Below are 25,552 nucleotides of genomic sequence, written 5' to 3'. Positions count from 1 at the left end.
ATCTAAACAGATAATAAATTGTAAAATATTGGACTTAAACTATACTATAGACCAAATGAACCCAGTAGATTTTTACAGAGTATTTCATCCAACAGCTGCAGAATACATATTATTCTCCTCAGGACATGGGACATTTCAATGATAGACTATATCTTAGACCTCAATATAAATCTCAAACATTTTAAAACATCAAAATTCTCTCAAGTATCTTCTCGGAACACAATAAAATCAGAATCAATATCAAGAAGAACTTTGGAAATTGTACAAACACACGGAAATTAAACAATATGCTCCTGAATGACAAACAGGTCAATGAGGAAATTAAGAAGAAAGTAAAAAAAATTCTTGAAAACATGAAAATAGAAATACCTATGAGATAGAGCAAAAGAAGTACTAAGAGGGAAGATTATACCAATAAACACTTATATCAAAAAATTAAAATATTTAAAATAAATAACCTAACAATACACCTCAAGGACCTAGAAAAGCAAGAACAAATTAAATTCAAAATTTGTAGAAGAAAAAAAAAATAAAGATTAGAGCAGAACTAAACAAAATAGAGACTAAAAAATTACAAAAAGTCAACAAAATGAAAAGTTAGCTTTCTGAAAAGATAAACTAAAATGACAATTAGTTAGACTAAGAAAAAAAATAATGAAAACCTCAATAAAGAAAACCAGAAACATAAAAGGGGACATTACAACTGATACCACATAAATACAAAGGATCATTAGAAACTGATATGAACAACTATACACCACCACACTGGGTAATCTAGAGGAAATATATAAATTCCTGGAAAACTTACAACCTGCCAAAATTGAACCAGGAAGAAATAGAAAATCTGAACAGACCAATGACAAGTAACAAGACTGAATCATTAATAAAAAGTCTCCCAAAAAGAAAACAACAACAACAAGGCCCAGGACAGATAGTTTTACTGCTGAATTCAACCAAATTTTTAAAGATAAACTAAACTAATTATTTTTAAATTGTTCCAAAAAACAAAAAAGTAGACCATTCTTCCTAATTCATTTTAAGAGTACAGCATCATCCTGATACCAAAACAGAACATAGACACAAAACAACAACAAACTACAACAACGAACTTCAGGCCAATATCCCTGATAAATATGAGTGTAAAAATCCTCTACCAAATACTAGCAAACCAAAATCAACATCACATTATCAAGATAATTCACCATGATCAAGTGGGATTTATTCAACGGTTGCAAAGATGGTTTGTATATGCAAATCAATAAATGTGATATATTACATCAATAGAATAAAGGAAAAAGTCTTAAAATTACCACAATAGAAATCAAAATAAAGAGTTTCATAAAACTTCATCCTAAAATTTCTTCATCATAAAATCTCTCAAAAATTAGACACAGAACTAGATATGACCCTACACAATAAAGGCCATTTATGACAAACCCACAGCTAACATTATACTGAACAGAGAAAAGCTTAAAGCATTTTCTACAAGAAGGAACAGGACAAGTATGCCCACCTTTACCACTCTTATTCAAAATAGTAATAGAAAACCTAGGCAGAGCAATTTGTCAACAGGATGAAATAAAGGGCATCCAAATTGGAAAAGAGGTTGTCAACTTATCCCTCCTTGTAAATGAGATAATTTATATATATATAAAAACCTGAAGACTTCACCAAAAACTCCTATGACTAATAAATGAGTTTAATAAAGTTGCAGGATATAAAAATTAACATACAAAAAAATCATTACTATTCCTATTTACTAAAAACAAGCTAACTGAAAAAGAACTGGAGAAGGCAATCCCATTTATAATAGCTTAAATAAAATAATAAACTACTTAGGAATAAACTTAACCAAGGAGGTTAATATTCTCTAAAATTAAAACTGCAAAACACTGATGAAAAAAATTGAAGGGGACATAAAAATCAAAAGACACCTCATGCTCATGGATTAGAAGAGTTAATATTGTCAAAATGACCATGCAACCCAAAGCAATTTATAGATTAAAAGTAATCCCTATTAAAACTTGCAATTACTTTTTTCTTCAAATAAATAAGGAAAAAATCCTAAAATTTGTATTGAACCACAAACAAATGCAAGTAGTCAAAGTAACACTGAACAAAGGGAGGAATCACACTATGTGACTTCCAAGTGTATCACAATGCAATAGTAACCAAAACACAATGGCATTGCTATAAAAACTTACACACAGACAAATAGAACAGAACACCCTGAAATAAATCTGTGTATTTACAGTCAACTCACTTTTGACATAGGCTCTAAGAATATACACTGGGGAAAAGACACCCTCTATAATAAATGGTGTTGAGAAAACTGGATATTCATATGCAGAGGAATAAAACCAGATCCCCATCTTTCAGCAGATCCAAAAATTGACACAAAATGTATTAACAACTTAAATGTAAGACCCAAAACTATAAAACTACTAGAAGAAAGCAGAGGGGGATTTCTTTGGGACACTGGTCTGAGCAAAGATTTTTATGGATAAGATTACAAAGGCACAGATACCAAAAAGAAAAACGGACAAACAGGACTATATGAAACTTTTAAAAAGTTTTTGCTCAGAAAAGAAAACAATCACAGCGTGAAGAGACAATCTGTAGATTGGGAGAAAATATCTACAAACTATTTATCTGACAAGGGCTTTTCACCTAGACTATACAAGGAACTCAAGCAACTGAAAAGCACTCATAATAATAGCAATGATCCCATTAAGAGGTGGAAAAGAATCTGAAAGACATGTCTCAAAAGAAGAAATGCAAATGGCCAAAAAGTGCATTAAAAATGATCAACATCACTAATCATTAGGAAAATGCAAATCTAAACCACAATAAGATATCATCTCACACCAGTTAGAATGACTATTATCAAAAGGACAAAAAAATAAGAAATACTGGGTAAGATGCAGAGAAAAAGGAATTCATACATTGTTGGAAGGAATGTTAATTAGTACAACTATTATGAAAAACAGTATGGAGGTTCCTCAAAAAAACTAAAAATAGAACTATCATATAATCTAGGAATCCGATTACTGGGTATTTAGCCAAAGGAAAGGAAACTTGTGTATCAAAGTGACATCTTCACCCCCATGTTTATAATAGAAGTATTCACAATAGCTAAGATGTGATATCAACCTAAATGTCCATCAATAGATGAGTGGATAAAATAATTATGTTATATGTACACAATGGAATACTATTCAACCATAAAAAGAAATCGGACCTTGTTATTTTTTGCAACATGGATGAACCTGAAGGGCATTATGTTAACTTAAATTAGTCAAGCACAGAAAGATCGATATCACATTCTCACTTATATATGGGAACTAAAAAACTGAGCTCATGGAAGAAAAGAGTAGAATTGTGGTTATCAGAGTCTGAGAAGTTAGGGATGAGAAGAGCAAAGAGAGAAGCTGGTTAACTGATACAAAATTACAGCTAGATATAATAAATAAGTTATGTTCTATAGCACTATAGTGTGAATACAGCTAACAATAATTTATTGTATATGTTCAAAAAGCTAGAATGGAGAATTATGAATATTTCTAGTACAAAGAAAGGGCAAGTGTTTTAGGTGATGGTTATACTAATTACTCTGATTTAATCTGCATATTTCATACTTGCATCAAAATATCATTCTTCATCCTATAAATAAGTAAAATTATTATGGTAACTAAAGATAAAGTGAAGAAAACAAAAACTGCAAAAAAGCAACCAAAATCATGTAAATACAATTTTTAAAGAATTTTTTATGACTTCATTATTATTTTTGATTTGGGGAATATAAATTTCACAGCAATTTCAATGTACCTTCTAGATGTTACATAGACACCTATGATCTGAACTTAAAGTTTTAGAACATTTCTACCTGTAATAGGTTTTTAGATACTTAAATTTTGTTGTTTGTTCTAGGTTTGAGGTCAGTGAAGAAAACTGACATTTTAAATTAATCATAGGCATGATGGCCTAATTAATTTTCTTGACTGTGAACTCCTGGGTGTCAAGAGTCAATCCATAGGACACCGCATCCTGAATATATTAACATCTCAATTGTTCATTTATTAAAATGAAAGATTTTCATCAGATTTCTTCTTAGCTGAACTTCCAGTTCGTGTCTTATTGGGCTTTTGTTTTGACTTTTCCATATATCATGGCAAACCCAATGTGGCAGAGTTTGTTTTTTGAAAAAAATTATTGCTGCTTACCCTGGGTACAGCTATACATATAGGATATATAGACAGTATATATATAGGATATACACACAAATATCCTATATATACAGTATATATAGGATATATATCCACACACATCCTATATATACAGTATATATTATATATATACACAAATATCCTATATATATAGTAAATATATAGGATATACACACACACACATATCCCTGTTTAAAAAAACCCTTTAAGTATACAACCCTACCTTATGCACTTAGGTAGAAACAAAAACAATTGTGCATAACACTAGAACTTTTTCTTTTAGACTAGACCCTGTTTATAATTATACATATTTTACATAATATAAACTAGTTCAATGTAAAGATAGTTTGTCAGAAAGCAATAAAACCAATATAAGACAATGTAACAGATAAATGGTTGGTTAACCTCCCAAGGGTAAGATGATCAAATCATCAGTTAGTGAGGCTGGGTCCCCTCCAGTTTTCTTATGCTATGTCTCTTTAAAATATATGTACATGTAGAATATTTTAAACCAGAATGGATTTAAACATATTTTATAAATAGTATTAGCACCCTAGTTCTTAATATGTTCCAGAATTTGAATCAGTGAGAATGTAATCCTACACATTTAAAAAATTAAATAAATAAAAAGCAGCTATCCTTTATGAATAATACCATGAAACTGAGTCTGAGTTAGATTTCCAAAATATGGAAAAATGAGGTTTCTTTTTGCCTATCATTACTATGATGACAATTATGAATTGATCTATAATGAATATTAATTAAATGAATATTAAGTAATGACACTGATGAAACATTTATTGAGAGCTGACAATGTGCTTTATCCCTGCTCTTTCAACAAAAAAGAATGTTGCATAGGCACAAACCTTCGGTAGATGACATAGGATTTCAAGAAAATAGATGACTTCAGTAACTTTGCTTAAAGGTTAAAGAGGTAAATTTAAAAGAAGGGTGAAACAGCCATAATGATGTGAAATAAAAGTTGAAGCTCAGTGCAGTATGATACATCCTTAGTTATATGTTCACACCTCCCAACCAGACTCTGCATTTCTGGAAGTTTTATAACTAGCCTAGAAACAATATTACAGAGAATTCAAATTTCAAATTGCAGAATCACAGAGGATTTGAGTATTTCCCATCCTCCTTGAATTAGCTGATGTGTAGCATTGGGATTGTCATGATCAACTCTTGCTGATTAGAATTAAGTCTAATGAAAAAATATACAGAAAGTTTCCATACTACTGGAGCTGTGAGAAAGACACATATACCATACTTCTACTTCCTAACAAACTTTCTGACATTGCTGAGAAATAATGACTTAGTTAAACACATGCTCTAAGGAAAGATTTAACATACTCTATGCTATTTAAGACTTAATCACCATATTTACAATGCATAATTTAGTAGAATTCTTAAAATTGTGGAAGAGCAAGCAACATCGGAAGAAGAGGAGAAGTTAATATGACATATGGTTTTCTGAGGGTGTTATAGGTAGAGATACGTAGATCGCTCCTTCAGCAACATCACAACTTAGCCAAGTTTTCAGAGTTACAGTGAAGAAAAAAGAGATGTAGAGCTGGAACCATTTTAAGTTTCAGCAACACGGATGGAATTGGAGGTCACTATGATAGGTGAAATAAGCCAAGCACAGAAAGATTAATATCACATGTTCTCATTCATATGTGGGAGTTAAAAAGTTAATTCCATGCAGGTAGAGAGTAGAATGATGGTTATCAGAGGATGGGAAGAGTTTGCATGTTTATGGAGTAGGAGGATAAAGAAAGGTTGGTTAATGGATACAAACACGTGGTTAGATAGAAGAAATAAATTTTAATATTCAATAGTAGAGTAGGATGACAATAGTTTCACACATTGTATGTTTCAAAATAGCTAGAAGAGAGAACTTCCCAACATAAAGAAATAATAAAATACTCAAGGTGATGTATACCCTAAATACCCTGACCTGATCTTTACACATTTTATGCATGTTATAAAATATTACATGTACTCCATAAATATGTACAAATATTATGTATCAATAAATAATAAAATTTATAATTTTATATTTATAATTTTAATAAATATTTATAATTTTAAAAATTATGTTTACAAGAGTAAAACAGGATTAATTCATTTGAAAACTAAACAATATTTTAAAATATACATTTTCAAATAGTTTTGTTGTCCTTTCTGTGAACTAATAAGCTTCATAACTTATTTTGATGATATTTTTATTAACTCTATTCTTGCTTTTTAAAATTTTACTTTAAAGTTCTGGGATACATGTGCAGAATGTGCAGGTTTGTTACACAGGTATACATGTGCCATGGTGGTTTGCTGCACCTATCAACCTATCATCTAGGTTTCAAGCCCCATATACATTAGGTATTTGTCCTAATGTTCTCCCCCTCCTAACCCCCGACCCCTCGACAGGCCCTGGGGTGTGATGTTCCCTTTCTTGTGTCCATGTGTTCTCATTGTATCAACTCTATTCTTAAAGGTTCATCAGATATTATAACAAGAGAATGTATTCCAGGAAGAACACACCATAACTGGTCTAAAGGGATATAGTGTTGCACATGTTCATTGTTTCACATCCCATCATTTCCTGCTAATGGATAGTAATAATATAGTTAAGTTCAAAAGTGAGATAAATAATCATCTAAAAATGATTTCAAAATTGTAAATAAGTTTCTATTCTAAGGCAAATTTTCTGTTTTAGGAAATATTTAATCATTATTTTCTTCATTAGGAATGGTTTTATAGTACAGAAAGAATTAAACAACTGTAAAAGCTAAATCATTTGTAGGACAAAATAACACAGTGTGGGAAAAATGATCCTTTGCACTTTTGAGTAGAGAACGGCCAGAAGAAACTATTCTTCATAAAGATGTTCACTATCATGTTACTTATAATCACACAATGAGGAATTGAAAAGATGCTAGATAAAAACAGTTTCAACTAAAATATGACATCTTTACTTAATGAGATTATGCAAGCATTAATAGTGATGTCCCATAGTATGTGGAAATACATAAACATTTAATGATATCAAGTTAAGTGTTAAAATAGAATGCCACATGGTATATTCAGGTAAACTTTAAAAAGGTGAAAAAAAATCTAAAAACCAGGAAGGTTATTTTAATAGTGTTTCTATTTATATATTAATTGTGATTCTTCTTATATAGCTGTATCACAGGTTTTTAAGTGTTTACATTATTTTTCTTTATTATTTTAAAATTTTTTTGAGTACATAGTTACGGTATAATAAAATGTTAAAATTCACTTTTCAAATTACAGCATAACACTTATAATAGCAATATTAGATGATATCCTAGCACTCACCATCAGCTATGCATAGTTGTTAGCAATTTTCATGAATTAACTCATTTGATTTTATTTATAAATGGAATGCAGAGGGACAAAATGTTAATAGCTTGCTTCTTATCACAAAGCTAGTGAAAATCCCAGGATTAAAATACAAATGGTATATTGCCAGAGTTCTAAGGTGACTGAACCAATTTACTCTCTCACTTGCAATGGATGAACAATTTGGCTCCATCTTAACAAAGCTTAGGCTTTTTAATGTGCTTGTATCATTCTCTTCAGTGTCTAGTGTTATCTCCTGATATTTAATATCAATTTTCTTGATAAGTAATAATGGTGAGTACATATTCATATGTTTATAGGTGGTTTATAAATAGACTTAGTTCAAATGCCTGTTTAGGTCCCTTGCCCTTTTCAATTGAATTGTTTGCTTATTATTGATTTATATAAATTCTTTTTATATTTCATACACAAGTCATTTGTCACCATTCTGAAACTATTGGATGGAAATGACTTGCCCACAGATTAGGAGTTCATGTTAGAACTCTGGACTCTAGTCTTCTACACTTTCTGGCTATCATTAGTCTCTCTTCTTTCTTTCTCTTCTTTCTTTCTTTTCTTTCCGTCTCTTCTTTCTTTTACCCTCCTTTCCTTCCTTCCTTCCTTCCTTCCTTCCTTCTTTTCTTCCTTCCCTCCCTCCTTCCCTCCCCCACTTCCTTCCTTCCTGCCTGCCTGCCTTCCTTCCTTCCTCCCTTCCTTTCTTCCTTCCTCCCTTCCTTTCTCTCTCTCTCATCAATCTTCCACACTTCTCCTCTTTTCTCAAACTTTTCACTGGACTCTCTGGAACCATTGTGCAATAAAACAAATTATCCTCTCCTCTCCAAATGATTGCCACTTTTGCTAATAACACTTCTGAAAAGAGGCAGCTCCCTCTCCCAATCCTTTCAAGTGCTATAGTTTTAAGGGCAATATATTGGCCTTCCATCAAAATTACCACTTGTCCAGCTCCAAAGTAGATTCTCTTTACGTTCGAGGTTCATGAAATCTAATAGTTCTCCTCTCTACCCTTATTCATACTGTCAAGTAAAAACTATTTTTAAGACTCTGCAACTATCCTGGGTGGTTTTAAGGATAACATCCAATAAGCCATTCTCAGAGTTCCCTTACTTTCTAAAATCTAATGAACATCCCCTGCACATCAGTTGAGCCACTCAGATTCATGGCTGCATATTGGATCTCACCATCATCTGAAAATAATCTATTTTGAAATCACATCAAATCCTAATATTCTACTCTCTGCTACAGTTTTCTCTCCTGGTTACCTAATTTTCTTCCTCTGTTGGTGTATCTTGACTATTCACATTGCAATCTCCCACTGATACTCTCATATCTCTTCTGCTCCCTGTTTTACATTTATTTTACACCACATTGCTAGCAAAGATGTCTTCCTACAACACAAAGTTAATCATTTAAGCTCATATTTATATTGGATAAAGCCAATCTCCTTGACAAGACAGGCCAGGAAGCCATTATCTTGGACCTCCCTCTCCAGCCTCACCCTTACACATAACCTTTAAAAAATATTTTGGAGTTTCATGATCACACTATGTACTATCTTGTCACTGAGACTATTTATGTAAATGTCACATTACAATTTGCTACAAAATACTTATTTATGCTCAGACATTTACTGTTTACCCTTAGGATGGATTAAGAGTCCCACCTCTAGAGCTCCTATAAGTGAATATTTATCACACCATAATATTTAATCTCTTTGGATGCTTCATCTAGTTTACTCTGAATTGCAGGAGAGAAGAGAACTGCTCTTATGTGGATGTTTAGCTCTAGTGACTTTAGTAAAAATTAATGGGAAGAAAAAGGAAGAAAAGAAAGAAGGAAGGAAAGAGGAAACAGAGGAAGTATAAACAGTAGGAAGCTGGCAATGCAGATGTTGTATATAAAATAATGCAATGATCTTTAAGGTACCTTTAAGAAATAAAAATCACAATTTGTATAAAACAATGGTTACTTATATATTATACAACTTCAACTTTAAATAATCAGCATATTAAAACTATGTCATTCATGATTCCAATTTATCAACACTAAAATATTGATATTGATATGGAAAAAATGGCTAAGTAATTAACCTCTTTGTTAGAGAATTAAGAACCTTGCTCTTCAAGATAGATTGTGTTATTGGCAAGAATATGGATGGAGCTAGAGGCCATTTTCCTTAGGAAACTAATGTAGGAACAGAAAACCAAATACCACATGTTCTCACTTATAAGTGAGAGCTGGATGATGAGAACACATGGACAGATAAAGGGCAACAACGACGGAGGGCGGAGGGTGGGGGGAAGAGGATGAGGAAAAATAACTAATGCGTAGTAGGCTTAGTACCTGGGTGATGAAATAATCTGTACAACAAACCCCCATGACACAAGTTTACCTATATAATAAATCTGTACATGTGCCCCTGAACCTAAAAGTTAAATTAAAATAAGAACATTGTTTTTAAATTATAACACAAAATGCGTACACACAGAAAACAAAACTAAATCATGGAGGTAAATACAACAGAAATGATTTTTGTGATAATCTGCTCGAGTTTACTCTTCAAAGTTTAAAATGTGATTTTGTCATGAGATATCTCAAGTCTTCTTTTTTTTTTTTAATTTATTTATTATTATTATACTTTAAGTTGTAGGGTACATGTGCATAACGTGCAGGTTTGTTACATATGTATACTTGTGCCATGTTGCTGTGCTGCACCCATCAACTCGTCATTTACATCAGGTATAACTCCCAACGCAATCCCTCCCCCCTACCCCCTCCCCATGATAGGCCCCGGTGTGTGATGTTCCCCTTCCTGAGTCCAAGTGATCTCATTGTTCAGTTCCCACCTATGAGTGAGAACATGCGGTGTTTGGTTTTCTGTTCTTGTGATAGTTTGATAGTGGCAGAATTAATTGAACAAAAGCCCCTCCAAAACTGAAAAATAATTACATAAATATGTGCACTCTTATAGAGCCACTTTACCTTATAAAAAAGATATAAAACTTAGAATGAATATAAAACTAAAATATAATTCTAGAGAAATTGATCAGATTTGTAGCTTACTCTATGAGATTACTCTAAAATCAAAGGGATTCTATAGGCCTAGTTCATCTATTTCTGTGACTTCACAAATTTATGTACTATCCAAAATAATTTTAAAAGTATGAACTTAAGCCATTATAGAGAAACAGAAGAGAAACTTATGAATAGAATAGTAATAAAGTTATATAATAAAACATACAAATAAATAACGTATATTCCAACATCATAGTTCAATGTTAGTATAAATTTAACTGTAAGCTTCTTAAGTACAAAAAAAATGAAACATGATGGTAATGACAGATGAAGTCTAAGAGATAACACCATGATAAACAGAATTGAGAAGAACTTTTGTCAGGTAATGAAGGATTTTCCAACATACTTTTTTTGTTAAAATAGGGAGTTTTATATGATTAATTTTAAAAAATCCCTTTCATTGCAGGCTGATGACATAATTGTTGAAGCCCAATTTAATTTAAGCAAAACTGCAAAGGGCTAAAACAACATAGACTACATCTGTCTTGAGTTAGGGGTAAATTAGAACATAGAAGAGTGAGTGGCTTGCATATGGCCTCATTAGGCCATATTCCATGTGAGATTATTAAAATTTATTTGCAATGTCATTTTGTTTTGGATTGGACAGCTAAGATTTCAGTGTGTTATCTGTAGCAAGAACCAAGAATGCAGTTTTTAAATATATTCTATTAAAGGCAGAACATCTGTTTTGACAATCAACTGGGAAGGGTTAATGGCCTTTTATAGAAATTAAGCAGCTTATGAGTCTCGATGAGTTGGGATTCATCCTACATTTGTTTGGAAGTACAATAAGGGGAGGATTTAAGGAAATCTATCTTTGTAAACAGTTTCTGATCTGTCTTCAATATGGCAGTAAATGAACTATAGCTATAATTGTTACCAGAACATTTTTTTTAAAGCATTCTAAGTACCTAAACACAATTATGGAAAAATCTTGACTAAATCCCGCATTAAATAAATTTTAAGTAATACAGGTTTTTGATAGTACTTTCAAAAGATACGGGATGCCAATTACAACCTCAGAAAACTAATTATATATGATGTAGGGAATCATTGTTTAATTTTTATTTGAATGAAAAAAATCATCTGATAATGATTTTAATTTCAGACTACTTGATTTTAACCAATTTTTATGGCAATAGACATTATCAAGGTCAATTATTTGTGGAAGCCATTTGTAGTGCATGCTTATAAAAAGCATTTCATCAGTGCAGAGGATATGCTTACCTTGCTAACCTCTGGAAATGGTGAGCATATATCTACTGAATCATTAACCTACAGCTTAAAACAACTATTGGGGAGGGATGGAAAGGCTGAGAAGGATGGTACAAATTTTTTTTTAATGACACTGGAGAAGGTGTTCAAAAATATAAGAAGACATTGGCTATGGATCTTGACCTTGTGATATGTCATTAAGTTACAAGGCTATGTGAGCTTCAACCAGAAATTAAGGACCCACGCTGTATTTATAGAGGTCATTCGATAACCAGTTCCTAACTACAGAGTCAAAGACTAAGGAAAAAAATAAAATAGGCATCTTAAGTTCTTTAATATTTTCTATAATATGATAGAGATAATATCAATATCCACTTTGTATTAACTGAGTCTGAACCTCACTTGCTCCTCTTACAGAAGATTAGCACAAGAAACTGTGGCATACAATTTCTTAAAGAAGAAACTGGTATTAAAAAATAAAAAACAAAACAACATGATATATGTCAGGACTAATGATTTGCTTTAAATGAAGGGCTACAGGTCATGAAGTGTGAAATTATTCCTGGAAAGTTACTGAAGATTCACAGACTGAAAAGGCTCAGAGCCTATCAGCTGGAGCAGATTAAGCAATTTTGTGGGCAGAACAGTTTCATTACTTTGTTTGAAGTATGATCATTTAAATAATTAATGTGTACAATTGTCAATATTTTTATTCCATGACAAGAAAGTAACCTTTTAATTCTTACTTAGCGAGGTGGGCAAAATTTTAAAGCGAAGTGATTTAGATTGATTTATTAACACATACAAGACCCCAAAGGCTTGAGAGAACAGGTGTACTTAAAGAATTACGAGCAGTTCAATTATCCTTGATTTCCAGTGGATAAAGTACTGTAGGAGAGAATGAGTAGGTTAATCCAGTTAAAGAGCCTTGTTTACCATTTTAGAGCATTTGGGATTCAAATAGGGAATCACCAAAAATATTTTATGACTGAGAGAGACTTATGATATTTGCATTCTTTGAAAGTTGACCCAGGAAGCAGGTTGGGGTGTACAGAAAGGAGGTAGTTCACAAGGAAGCTACTGGGACAATCCTAAAAGAAAATTTGTAAGGCTGGTATATGAGACAGTCACAGTTGGGCTGAAGTAAAGAGGCAGGATTAAGAACATTAAAATAGAATTGAGTAATCTGATATTCCAGAAAAGAAATAAAAAATGCTGCTTAGGTTTCTAGTTTGGGAAAGGTGGGGTGTGAAGGATCCAGTAGCTGAGATATGACAGATAAAATCTCTCTATTGGGATTTGGAGAAAGGGTGGCGATGAAAATCTCGGAGCACAGCTCTAGAGTGATAACCACTCGGGCTCCACTTCTAAATTGCCAAGTACTACTCATGGGACACTGGGAAATTTACTTAACCTCTTTGTTTCTCAGTTTCCTCATATGTAAAATGGAAACAATTATAATGTTTATCTTATGTTGTCACTGTGAAAACAAAATGAATTCATATATTGTGTTACTTATAAATATACTACTTCATAATCTCAATTCCTACCTCACTCACTCTCAACCTTGACACCATTATCCTTGATTCCAACAACCTTTGACTTCACTGTAATTTACAATGTACTATTCCTAAAATCTATTACTGTACCTCATATTTAATGTCCTTACTTCCCTTATTTCCAGCTTAAATTCCATGGTTAAGCCTTACAATTACTCCTTTGCATATATTCTCAACTCTCTGGCTGCCCTCTCTGTATATCACATTTGCCAAAAAACACAGTCACATGAAGACTGGGCTATGCCTATTCCATTCATAAAGCTGGAATGTAACTAGATACATATGAATGAATATGAGTAGAGACATATACTCATCCAAGCTGACTGGAATTGTATACTAAATGGATGATTACTAACCAGAGGTAGCTGCTCTTTTCTCCTTGAAAATCACACTGTTTCTTTGATCCATTTTGTTCCCACAGGCTTCTTATACATCTTGCACCATCCTCACTGTAGCTACTCACCCAGCTTTCTATTTCTTTGAGAAAACAGAAGTGTTATATCTTTTTGCCATTGTTGCCCCCTCAACACAGCACAGACTGTTCCTTTTAAAATATAAGTCAGATAAGTTCTGGTTCTGGTCAGAGTCCTCTAATGGCTTCCTATTTTATTCAGAGTAAAGGCTAAAGATTTTACAATGGCCTAAATTGTCCCACTCAATATAAAAATCTTATGATAACTTTGAACTCCTATTTTTCCTCCTATACACTCAGGGCTAGTCACTAAACCCCCCAATGCCTTTGAGATCCGTCAAGTGTCTACTGCCTCAGAATCTGTCAGTGAAGTTATGTCCCCAGATAGCTACAGGGGTGACTCCCTCAAATCACTCAACTCTACTCAACTATTTCGTCAGTGAATATCTTGACTGCCTCTTTCATCACTGCAAACCAACATTTCTTCTTTCTCTGCTTTGATTTTTCCCTTAACAATTTAAACAAAACCAGTACTTATTTATTGTGTGTATTTAAGGCATATGATTACTGTACAATTAATGTTTTGATATTGTTAAATAAAAATTATCAAAGGCCATTGTTTTGGACTGAGCTCCTACAGGAGGTCCCAACAGACCAGACCAAACCAAAATGTAAACCAAACTTTAGTACAAACAACTTGTACTAAAGTGTCACATAATCAAGCTGAAATTTTAAGGAAGCAAACTGATCCCCAAACACATCAGTTGTTTCTGAAAATGTGAAATTCAAGTCTACCTGACTTGGTATAATAAGGATGTAACCTCTGCTTTAACTCTTTACCTAAAGAGTAACCTGAAATAACATAATGTTAAACAATCAGCTTTTGTTTTGTATTGTTGTGTTTCTTGTTCCCACCTTACAAAATCCACTGTTCTAGGTCTAGTGGGAGCTCTCATTCTACTCTGTAGAATGGAGGCTGTCCTAATTCATGAATAAATGCCAATTTGATCTATAAATAAATTTGTTGTTATTTTGTTTTCAATAGTGTAAATATTCATAGTGAAGTGATTATTATAGTCAAGCAAATTAACATATCCATCTCCTCATATAGTTACACACATACACATATATAGATATATATACTTTTTTTTGAGACAGAGTCTCACTCTGTCACTCAGGCTGGAGTGCAGTGGTGCAATATTGGCTCACTGCAACCTCCACCTCCTGGGTTCAAGAGATTCGCCTGCCTCAGCCTCCTCAGTAGCTGGGATTACAGGCACCTGCCACCACACACGGCTGATTTTTTTGTATTTTTAGTAGAGATGGGGTTTCACCATGTTGGCCAGGCTGGCCTTGAACTCCTGACCTCAAGTGATCCACCCACCTCGACCTCCCAAAATGCAGGGATTACATGGGTGAGCCACCGTGCCCAGCCATGTTATACAATATTAGCTATAGTCATCATGCTGTACGTTGGATTTCTACACTTATTCATCTTACATAACTGCAATTTTGTACTCTTTGACCAACATCTCCCCAGTCCTCCCCTCTTCATATCTTCAGGAATCAACATTCTACTCTATTTATATATTTTAGTACAACCAGGTACTAAATAATTTATTTATTTTTATTGTTTATTGTCTACATTACCCCTGCTGGAATGTAACCTCCATAAAAGCAAAGATTTACCTTTGCTTTTAATGTTTTCTTTCCTACCTATAATACTGTTTGGCACATACTAGGCATGCAATGAATATTTACTGAAAAATTAAATAATATTTTAGCATAGTCCCTGGGATAGTATATATGTACAATCAAAAGAGGTATAATTATTTCAGTAATAATAATATATTGGGAATGTTACACTTAAAATAATATGGGTCCTGCAAGTGGCAGTTCTAGGTTTGGAATTTAGGAGGATGAGCTGAATATAAATTAACATGGTAATACAATCAACTGAATAAACAAGATCTCATCGAGAAGAATACTGAGAGAGGAATGCCATGACATAGGACGGTAGAATCCAGGGATGCACCAACATGGGCATGTCGACATTGTGAACCCAGGAAAGATACTGGAAGCAAGTATCCAGAGAAACAGAGAAAGGACCAGGAGTGAGGTATAATGGAAGTCAATGAAAGGTAGACATTTTGGAAGGATGAATGCTCAATAGTCATCACACACTTCAGAGTAGATAGTACCACAAAAATGGTAAACAGCAAACGGTGAGATACAAATCAGTATTAAAACTGTGGGGATATTTAATCATTGGAGATAAATCTTCAGAATAAAAAATGTCTAAAAGTAGCAATGAAAGGTTTTGCAAGATTGTTCAAAGACAAGAAAATTCACATACACATGCTCTTTACATTTGATTCTCTCAAACAAAGAAGTGATAGCATAACAAAAAGAATACACCTTATGTTTGAATTTATATAACTAGGGATTGACATAAGCGGGTCAAGGAGGCAGTCCCCAGACTCAATGAACTGAGGGGGGTCTTTTTGCACAGGCAGATGGATAGTAGGAAGGAATCGCAGATCTCATCTTAGAGTTAACATCTGAGATCAAAAATGCATCTAAAACAATAAAATTGCTGTATTTTAAAAGAAGAATATAAATAATACAAAAATTCTAGAAGTCTTCAAGACAATACTTAAATGAATAAAAACAACACTAAATTAACCTAAAATGTAAAGTATTTATATATGGCTCTCATTATATTTAATTAATCTTATTTACCATAGGATGTCTAACAAACCTTACATGAAGAAAGGAAATTTAGAATTAGTTATTGCTATACTCAGCAATACTGAGGTATTTTCTTTTCCTCTATTTTTGTAGTTTGAGAAAATGAAGAGTTTCTTATAATTTTTTTAAATAAAGGCATTTAAAATACAACCAGTATTTTACAGATATAATTACAAAATGAATCACAAGTGGTACAAAATGAGTAATATGATTAATTTCTAGGTTGACCTTTAGAAAAGTATTTTTCTAACATTTCTTAGTTGTTATAATTTTATTATATCAAATGGAAGTTCCAGCCATTTAATTTCCATGTTGTTTTTTTCAAAATGAGAAGTGCATCATGGATATAAAATAGTTTGTTTTTTGAAATAACTGTTTAACTTTTGAGGCAATTTGGATTTTGAATATGAATATTGTTTGAGTATCTGCTTCTCTTCCTACCAAGGTTCGTTTTTTTCAGAGTTACTTTACTCATGCATTTTCACTTCTATATTTATTGAATTAAGTAATTATTTTGCAGGTAGTTAAATTTATTGTTCAATACAAATTTTTTAAAACACAGCAATAGCAGTGCATAACTTTCTTCATGGTTGTATCATCACTTTAGGTAGCCTCTAACCTAGATGAGAGCCCTCAACGTTGCAGACACACAATGTGCATCTCCAGCAAAATTGCCCATAAGAATAATTTCATTATTCTGGGAAGCTAGATCTATAAAATATATAAAATGTTGAAGTGTTCTGCCTTTATAATTCCTGGTAAGTACAGCATGACTAAGTGATAAAACCTGAGTAAGCTTCAGTTCAAGCATACCGTTCTAAAAAGCGTATTGTGACATGAAGGAAAAAGGAAATATAGTGGGCAAAGGTGTTCTGTTCCAGAGGAATGATGTATTTTAGATCTATATACTTCTACCTTGATTGATGAAAAATTATCTCTAGAAGCTTTTAATGGTATACGATACTGATTAGTCACAGCAACCCTGAGTTATAGCAGAATGATAAGGAAAAACTCACCAGTACCACTGGACAGATTGTTGTGGGTGGTAAAATATGGTCCTTCAAAGGTCCACAGTCACATTCAGGTTTTAGATGAGAAGCACATTTATTATGCAGCTAGAAAAAGAGAAAGGGGGATAGTGTCAAATTCTACATGACAACGTCTAACATGAGGGAAACTATATTTCAATCGAGACACAGCAAACACATTAAAAGTACAATAAAGAAATTATAAGAACAAATAAACAGTCATACAATAATTTGTAATACATTTGTCCTTATATATGTACCCTAAATAAACCATTCAGCAGCTTCTGTGACCCATTCTATACATTTTGTAATTCTCAGAAATGTTTATATTAAAAATGTACTTTAGGTTTTGCACCAAAGAAGCCTAATTTCTTTGACAAACACAAATTATTGTCCATTACAGTTCTTCCTTTGCTTATCTGTTAGCATAATCTTGAAACCACTGTGCCTGTGTATGCTTTTTTTTTTTTTTTTGACCCTCCTGTTTTCTCAAAGTCATTCCAAAGTGCACAGCTCAGTATGGGGCATAATTGATCCCATCATTAGTTTTAACTTTGTAATTCAATATGTAAATGTAACCAGAGATTCATCTCAGTAGGAGCAGGATATAAATAAAAGAAGATGATTATGATTATAAAAATTTATCTCTATATTGTATTTATCAGCTCAACATTAAGTTAGTATATAATCATACAATGTCCTATTTATTTTTTGATATGTATGATCCAAAACTAATATTTTTATTAACCTGGTCATAAGTTTACATGAAGGTGTTATAACATGGTGTTTTAAATAGTGATGTTTTAAAACTGAAGTGTTAGTTTTTTAAAGAATTCCACAGATTTGGTAAAATAATACTTGCTTGAAGGCATCTAGAGATTTCTCCCTTCTGTACTATGCATCAATTTGATATGAACTATTCATATTTTAGAAAAAAAATACATTTCAATAAGATAACATGTCATGTTTAAAACAAAAAAGAGCCATATTATTTTTTCATTTTGAATCAAAAGCTACCCCATTTAAGCCTTGGCTGCATTAATTTCCACAACATACATACCTTTGTGAGCAGTTAATTATCAACTAAGCATAGGAGTCTAATGAGTGTTGATTTATTTTTAGTAATAGAACAGTATCAAAGAGGTATTTCTGCCATCCTAGAATCTAAAACTGTTGTCATGCTAGCTCCCTGAATTGGAGTGAAGGTGACTTGCACTATAATTAATGCACATTAGGTTACATTACATGAAATAAAAGTATCTTAACACGTTCATCCATAATTAGCAGCTCTACTTCTCAGGGGCATATAAACTTCTCTATAAAAAAGTGATTTAATCATATTAGGCACTACTGGTCTTTGTCAAGAGTCAAGAAGTATTGAAGATAGAGAAGCAGTTAAATGCACAATAGAACTAAACAAACAGATACTCAGAGCAAATTAAAATGCATAGTTTCCTCAAAATAAAATTAGTGACTGATTTAAAATGTATTATTAATATATTGGACTTAGTAATTAACTTTCTTAGAGTATGCCAAGGCCATGGATGTTTGGATTTAGAGTTAATAGATTATCAAGTATTGGGATGGATCAATTCCCCCCAAAAGATATGTTGAAGTCCTAACTTTTGGGACCTTTGAATGTGAGCTTAATTGGAAATACAGTCTTTCTAGATGTATTTAAATTAATACGTTAGTTTAGCTGGACCCTAATCCAATGACTGGTGTCCTTATAAGAAGAGGAGAATCTGGAAAGGGAGACAATGGCACAGAGAGGAGAAGGCCATCTGATAACACAGGTCAAGATCTCAGTGATGCACTGTAAGACAAAGAATTCCAAGGATTGCTGGAAACCACCAGAAGCTAGGAAGAAGCAGAAAAAGATTCTTCCAGAAAGCCTTCAGAGGGAGGATAACCTGCTGACATTTGGAATTCTAGCCTCCAGAGCTATGAGTGAATACATTCTTGTTGTTTTAGGCACCTATTTCATGGCATTTTGTTACGGCAGCCCTAAAAAACTAATAAACCCAGTACTATGAAAACTGCACTAAAACCAAACAAAGACTATGGATCTTAAGACTCTGCTGCACTATGGATGTCACAGAGAAAGAGCTTTTACTCTTTAATTTTGGGCAACTTTCTTAAAACTGAGAAAACAGACTCTAAGAACTCTCTACAAAAAACAGATCCAAGTTAAAAATCTATTTGTGTTTACAGCAAGAAAGTGTTGAAATATTACTCTTGATTACATTGTAAAGCTAAACATGTGACTCTGAAGGCCACAGGGGCAGGACATACTGAGTCTCATGCCAACACTGACTACAGATGCATAGTCAGAGGCCTCAGCCTCCTCCACGCCTCCATCCATGTGTTTCCAACAATTTGCAACTGATATGGTAAGGGACGACTAAGCTCTCTGTATAGTTATTTGAGGGTTACTGATGTAAGAAAAGATGGCAAAAATAAAATTAATTTAATGATAATTTGGGGGCATTTAGAGTAGTTTCCCAGATGGAAGGAAAGAATCGAAGACTCAGATCGATTCATGCAATAGATGAGCTTACCAGAGTGTGTGTGAAGGGACAACTCTGTTTATCGGGGTTTGGGAGTTTCCGAGAATAGGTACTGACAATCGATCCCATGAAATTCTGGCCTTTGCAGAGTCAAATAAAGCTAGTATGGGATTTCCCGGTTTGATTGCCACTGTAGTCCAGATCCCTGAGTTTTGTCTAGGCAGTCATAAGGCACTCCCCCAGACATAGTAGGATCTATAAGTTTAGTAACCATATTATCATCTGTTAAACAGAGTCACACAATGCAAGAAAATTCTCCTAACCAAGAAGACCATACTTGCTAATATGCAGGAATACCTTATGCTTGTATTAAGACTAGAATCTGGCAGCTAATAAATATATTTGCATAATCATCAACATTATGACGTTGTTTGTAGCAAAGAGTGTTAAAACTGAGGGCATCACGGTAGGAGTAGGGACCATTTTACAGGTTGTGAGTCAAATTAGTATGACAGGTTTAGTTTATGCATCATATTTCTTGGAGGTATACTTGAGGAAAAAATATACAATGTGAAAGCCAGTGTGAAAAATGCATATCGTTTTCAGGACTACCTATAAAGTGTAAAAGCAAACATCATTTTTGCTGTGAACTTAAAATTGCTCTAAATCATAAAGTCTATTTTAAAAAGCAAAAATCAACAAAATTATACAATAGAATTCAAAAGCTACAATTTTTTTTTACTTTAAGATACTGATAATATTTTGTTTCCTGATCAGGTACTGCTTATAGAATATTCATTTGGGGAAAATTCATCGAGCTCTGCCCTTTGGATATAAATGCTTTTCTGTATGTACATTTTCCTTCAATAAAAAGCTTTTTATAGTTTGAAAGAATGAATAAAACCTACTATTTGATAGCATAACAGGGTGACTACAGTCAGTAATAATTTAATTGCACATTTTAAAACAACTTAAAGAGGATAATTGGATTGTTTGTAACTCAAAGGATAAATGCTTGAAAGGATGGATACCCCGTTCTCCATGATGTGCTTATTTCACATTGAATTCTTGTATCAAAACATCTCATGTGCCTCATAAATGTATATACCTACTAAGTAACTACAAAAATTAAAAATTAAAAAAAATAATAAGTAAATATCATCAACAATAAAAAGTTGCTTAAACTTGTTACCATATTTCATGGACAAGAATATAAGTAAAAGACACAGCTGAGTCCTTCTCAGTGTAAATAAGATGCTGAAGACTGACAATTGTTTTAAAGATAACCTGTATCCCAAATCAGCAAAATCCTAAACACAGAGATTCTCATCAAGAATAGAAATAAACTAATGATTGAAGATGCTGTCTCTTGAGTAAAATAACCAATAGCTCACCAGAGAAAAGGGATTGTTTACTAATTAAAATTAAAAAAAAAAACAACATTTTTGTTCAGTTATCTTTGTATTTTTTTCAAGCTAAGGCATAGAAATCCTTAGCTCATTTTTAAATATACAGCCAGAAATTCCCATTCATGTTAAGAGATTCAGTGCCATATGTAGCAAAGTCATATAATAGAAACCAGCTTTTCCTGGAAGTGAATTAAACACTTGGAAATAATTTCAGAGTTTATGACAACTTCCAGTAGCACCTAATTTAGAGCCAGATCTATGTTTATTAGAAAAAGCTGTCTCAAGATAAAAAGTAAAAGAAAGTGTGCGGATGTCTGTGTGCATGTGTGCCAGCATATAGTTATGGCTGGAGTTGAGGAAAGAGTGGCTGTGCTGGTCAGAGAAGAAAATGAAATCTAAGAAGTCAAAAGGAGGAAAAATAGAAAATAAGTGTTCATAGGAATTTAGAGGAAAATAAGAAGAGAAATAAACTATTCTTCTAAAGAAAAATTTGAAGGCCTGATTTGGAGGCACATATTTATTGGTTAACCTTTTACACTGGCCCCTAATATTTTGCAGTTTTGGGGTACTTCCTAAGACTGGCATTTGCTGAAGCAGAAATGTTTCCATGGCATTGGAAACTTTTAAACATTACTGCTAGGAATTTAGTATCTTAATAAATAATACTATCTCTAGATCATAGCAAAAGTTAGTAAATCATTTCTATGAAATAGGTGTTCTTTTTTCAAGCCTAAATAAAATGTCTCGACTTCCCAACCTGGTGAGTTCTGCCTGACCAGTGACAGCTTACCTTGACCAGCAATGATTCACAACATGTTCTACAAAGAAGGTCAAGAAAACACACTTTCAGAAGAAATGAACAGGTATAAGCAGTGGGATATTAAGGATGTTAGTAATCAAGACAGAAAAGATAACTGAGGCAAATATTTTGCCTGTCACAGAGAATTGAAATATAAAACACAGTGACTGGTTGCCTAAATATCAGAAGGCAGTTTTCCATTGACCTTTCTTAAGCTTTTCGTATTTTTAATTTTGAAGTGGCTAGATTTACAAATGAACAGAAAATTTCATTCTAAGAACCTAATTTTATGCCTACAAGATGGCCAAAAAGTACATCAAGAAGCCACAAGTATGAACTGAAATATGGGTGTGAAAATAGATTCTTAAGTGTTTGTTTAAGCTTACTTGCATATCTGATGGAGATTTGAGTATTACAGGATGATATTATAAAACAAAACTTAAATAGGACATATGTTGGAAATTTAATATTCTACTGTAAGAATAGCATATCAGAGATTAAAGTGATCTTACTGAAGAGTTCTCTATACTCAGTACTTTGTCAAGAACTTCAGGTGATTAGGAAAAAATGTGTGATATGGACAAGCAACAGGAGCGGACTATAGTTAACATTGCAAACAATGTTACCCTGCAGTGTGAAACCAATGGAGAGCATTTGAGTTTTTCCTTTGGATGTGGACTATAAGTACAGAAACTATTCCAAATGAAGATATATTAGTGTCAAGAAAAATTTCAAGGAAGACAAGTAACCTAACTTGGTTCTTAAATTTACTAACTTTTGCACGCATTCAAGGGAAGGGGATGAACAAAATAGTAGGCATGAGGGAAACATGACCTCCTCAAGGGACTGTCAACAGAAATACACAGCTATGGCAGAGGGTGTGTGTAGAAGAGGAATATTATATACAGTTATGTTTAGGTTTGGTTCTGATTTCTACTAAAAAACAAGTTGAGGCAAGGGATGTTGAGGGCTGCATTTATTATCACAGAACTATTATAGATTGCTAAAGAAGGCATATAACAAACCAGTATTTTCAGAAGATGTTTCTGGAGGTGGTATGCAGCCTGCATTATAGGAAAAGTACCTTCTGTTAGGGAGATGATCCAAGAGATTTTGACTCTAATCTAGTCAAGAGGTGCTAAGAGCTTGCACTAGGGCTGCGAATGCGGAGACAAAAGCTCAAATCTGAGAGAGATATTTTAAGTAGAAAATGACAAGACTCACTGACAGGTTGTGTACATGAGATAAAGGTAAAAGACAAAAGTAAAAAAACAAACAAAAAAAAATGGACTTCTAACTTTTTTTCCAGTGACTGGAAGCATGACAATACCAGGTCTGATAGAATGAGAGAGTTGTAGTAATAGTCTTTGGGAATGAAAATCAGTCAGTTTGGCTTAGGATTTAGTGAGATTCAGGACCACAGGATTCTGGATGTTTTTTTGAGTGCATGCAGGTGCTGTTCTGAATCAGACTGGGCAACTATCCATCCTTCTACAGGTGAGACAGAAATGACATAAGTTCTTCATGGAGTGCCCTCTGGAAACCAGGGGTTGGTTATATGCACCCAAATAGTATTTCATAATACCCACAGATATAATTGTTACTTACTGAGCACTAATATGTATGAGGTCTTGTCCTAAACATATCTACAGAGATTTTTTTAGCCCCTTTAATCCTCATAACAATCTAATAACTTAGGTACCATTAACTCCATTTGACACATGAGGAAATTTGTCCAAACTGGTTACATAAATGGCCCAAGATGGCACAACTAGTAAGTGAGGAGACAATCTTAAGAATCTGGTTGGTCTTACTTACAACAGTCAAGTCATTTCCAAAAGTAATATATAAAAGGAAGTAATGGCTTTTGGACAAACCCCAAAAGAAAGCCAAGCTTCATTCTTTCTGTTTCTCTCTATAATATATTCTTCATGGAACCCATTCAGATAGGCCTTTCTGGAGCCAGCACTAGCACTGCCATATTCCATTACTTCTATAACTTCTGCTAGCTCTTTGTTATATTCATAGTACTTTCTGGAAAGTGTAAGAGCAAAAGAAAGTACATTCAGTTGTTTAAAGGCAAGCAGTAGCAGTAGATACCCATCAGTCAAGAGCAGATCAATTTCATGCTGAAATTTTCATGCAATGGCTCAATAGAAAACTATAAATACTACTAAATACATAAATGTGCTGAGGTAAATATATCCTGTTTAACCAAGGCACGAAATCAATAATTAAGTAAATGTGTCCCTAAAATTGCTTAAAATTTAAAATCCAGAACTGGACAGAGGCTGAAGTGACTTTTAAGAAACTGATATAGTCTCCTGGATATATGATAGCTTTTTAAAAATTTGCACAAGTTTGTTTTATGAACTTAATACCCATAAGACCCCTGGAACTCATGGTTTATAGAAAATGACGCTGAGGATGGCTAAAAGTCTCAGGACTTCAGAGAGCTTAGTAAGAGGGCAGCTTTTTTTTTTCTTTCTGACTCTGCCTTAACTCCATCAGAGATCCCTGGTTAGTCTTGTTTCCTAAGTAGAAATTTCAGATTGATTAATTGATTTATTTATTAATAATTTTGAACTTGGGGATTTAAGACATTTGCTGTTTATGTTGTGCTTTGCCATAATGACAAACAAAATCACATTCAGCTATTCAATGGTATTTAGTGTAGGAATAAAATGTTAAGGGTATATTGTCTTATCTGATTTGGGACATATGATATTTAGATTTTTAAAAGTAGAGTTTCCGGAAAAGCGATATCCTTTTTCCTGTAAAAGAAAGTGCCTCTTTTCTTGTAAGGCTAGGGTCAGGATCAAGACCAAAGAAAAATGCGTAACTTGTGAATGGTAGGGCTAGGTGTGGATTCTGGAGTACCAGATAAGAAGAACTGTTAAAACAAAAAGGAAAACAATGAGAAAAACAAAATGGGATATAAAACAAGGAAAGGAAGAATTTTAAGATGCTTTGTGTACCAATAAGAGACCACTAGCAATGGTAACTTTGAGGACAGTGGTTCCCATGACTGGAAAGGCTAGAAGACAGATTTCATGGAGATTAAATAAAGAAATAATGAGAGGATTCAAGTACAGAAAATTCTAACAGCTTTGAAATCTTTTCCATTAGAAAAGGCAGCAATGCATGTTTTTAGAGCGTTCAAACTGAGTACACACTTAAA

General features: G+C 33.2%; 1 protein-coding gene across 12 annotated transcripts in view; it reads right to left on the bottom strand.

Moving 5' to 3' along the window:
- DGKB (diacylglycerol kinase beta) overlaps positions 1–25,552 on the bottom strand; it is a 764,082-nt gene that overhangs the window by 509,330 nt on the left and 229,200 nt on the right. For all 12 annotated transcript variants that reach the window (XM_015133916.3, XM_015133918.3, XM_015133921.3 and 9 more), the window contains one exon: positions 17,642–17,740. In XM_015133916.3, the coding sequence (XP_014989402.1) occupies positions 17,642–17,740 (99 nt within the window). The remainder of the gene's footprint in view (positions 1–17,641; positions 17,741–25,552) is intronic.

This window comes from Macaca mulatta, chromosome 3 (assembly GCF_049350105.2).
Source record: "Macaca mulatta isolate MMU2019108-1 chromosome 3, T2T-MMU8v2.0, whole genome shotgun sequence".
Taxonomy (NCBI): domain Eukaryota; kingdom Metazoa; phylum Chordata; class Mammalia; order Primates; family Cercopithecidae; genus Macaca; species Macaca mulatta.
This window is presented reverse-complemented; position numbering and strand designations above follow the sequence as displayed.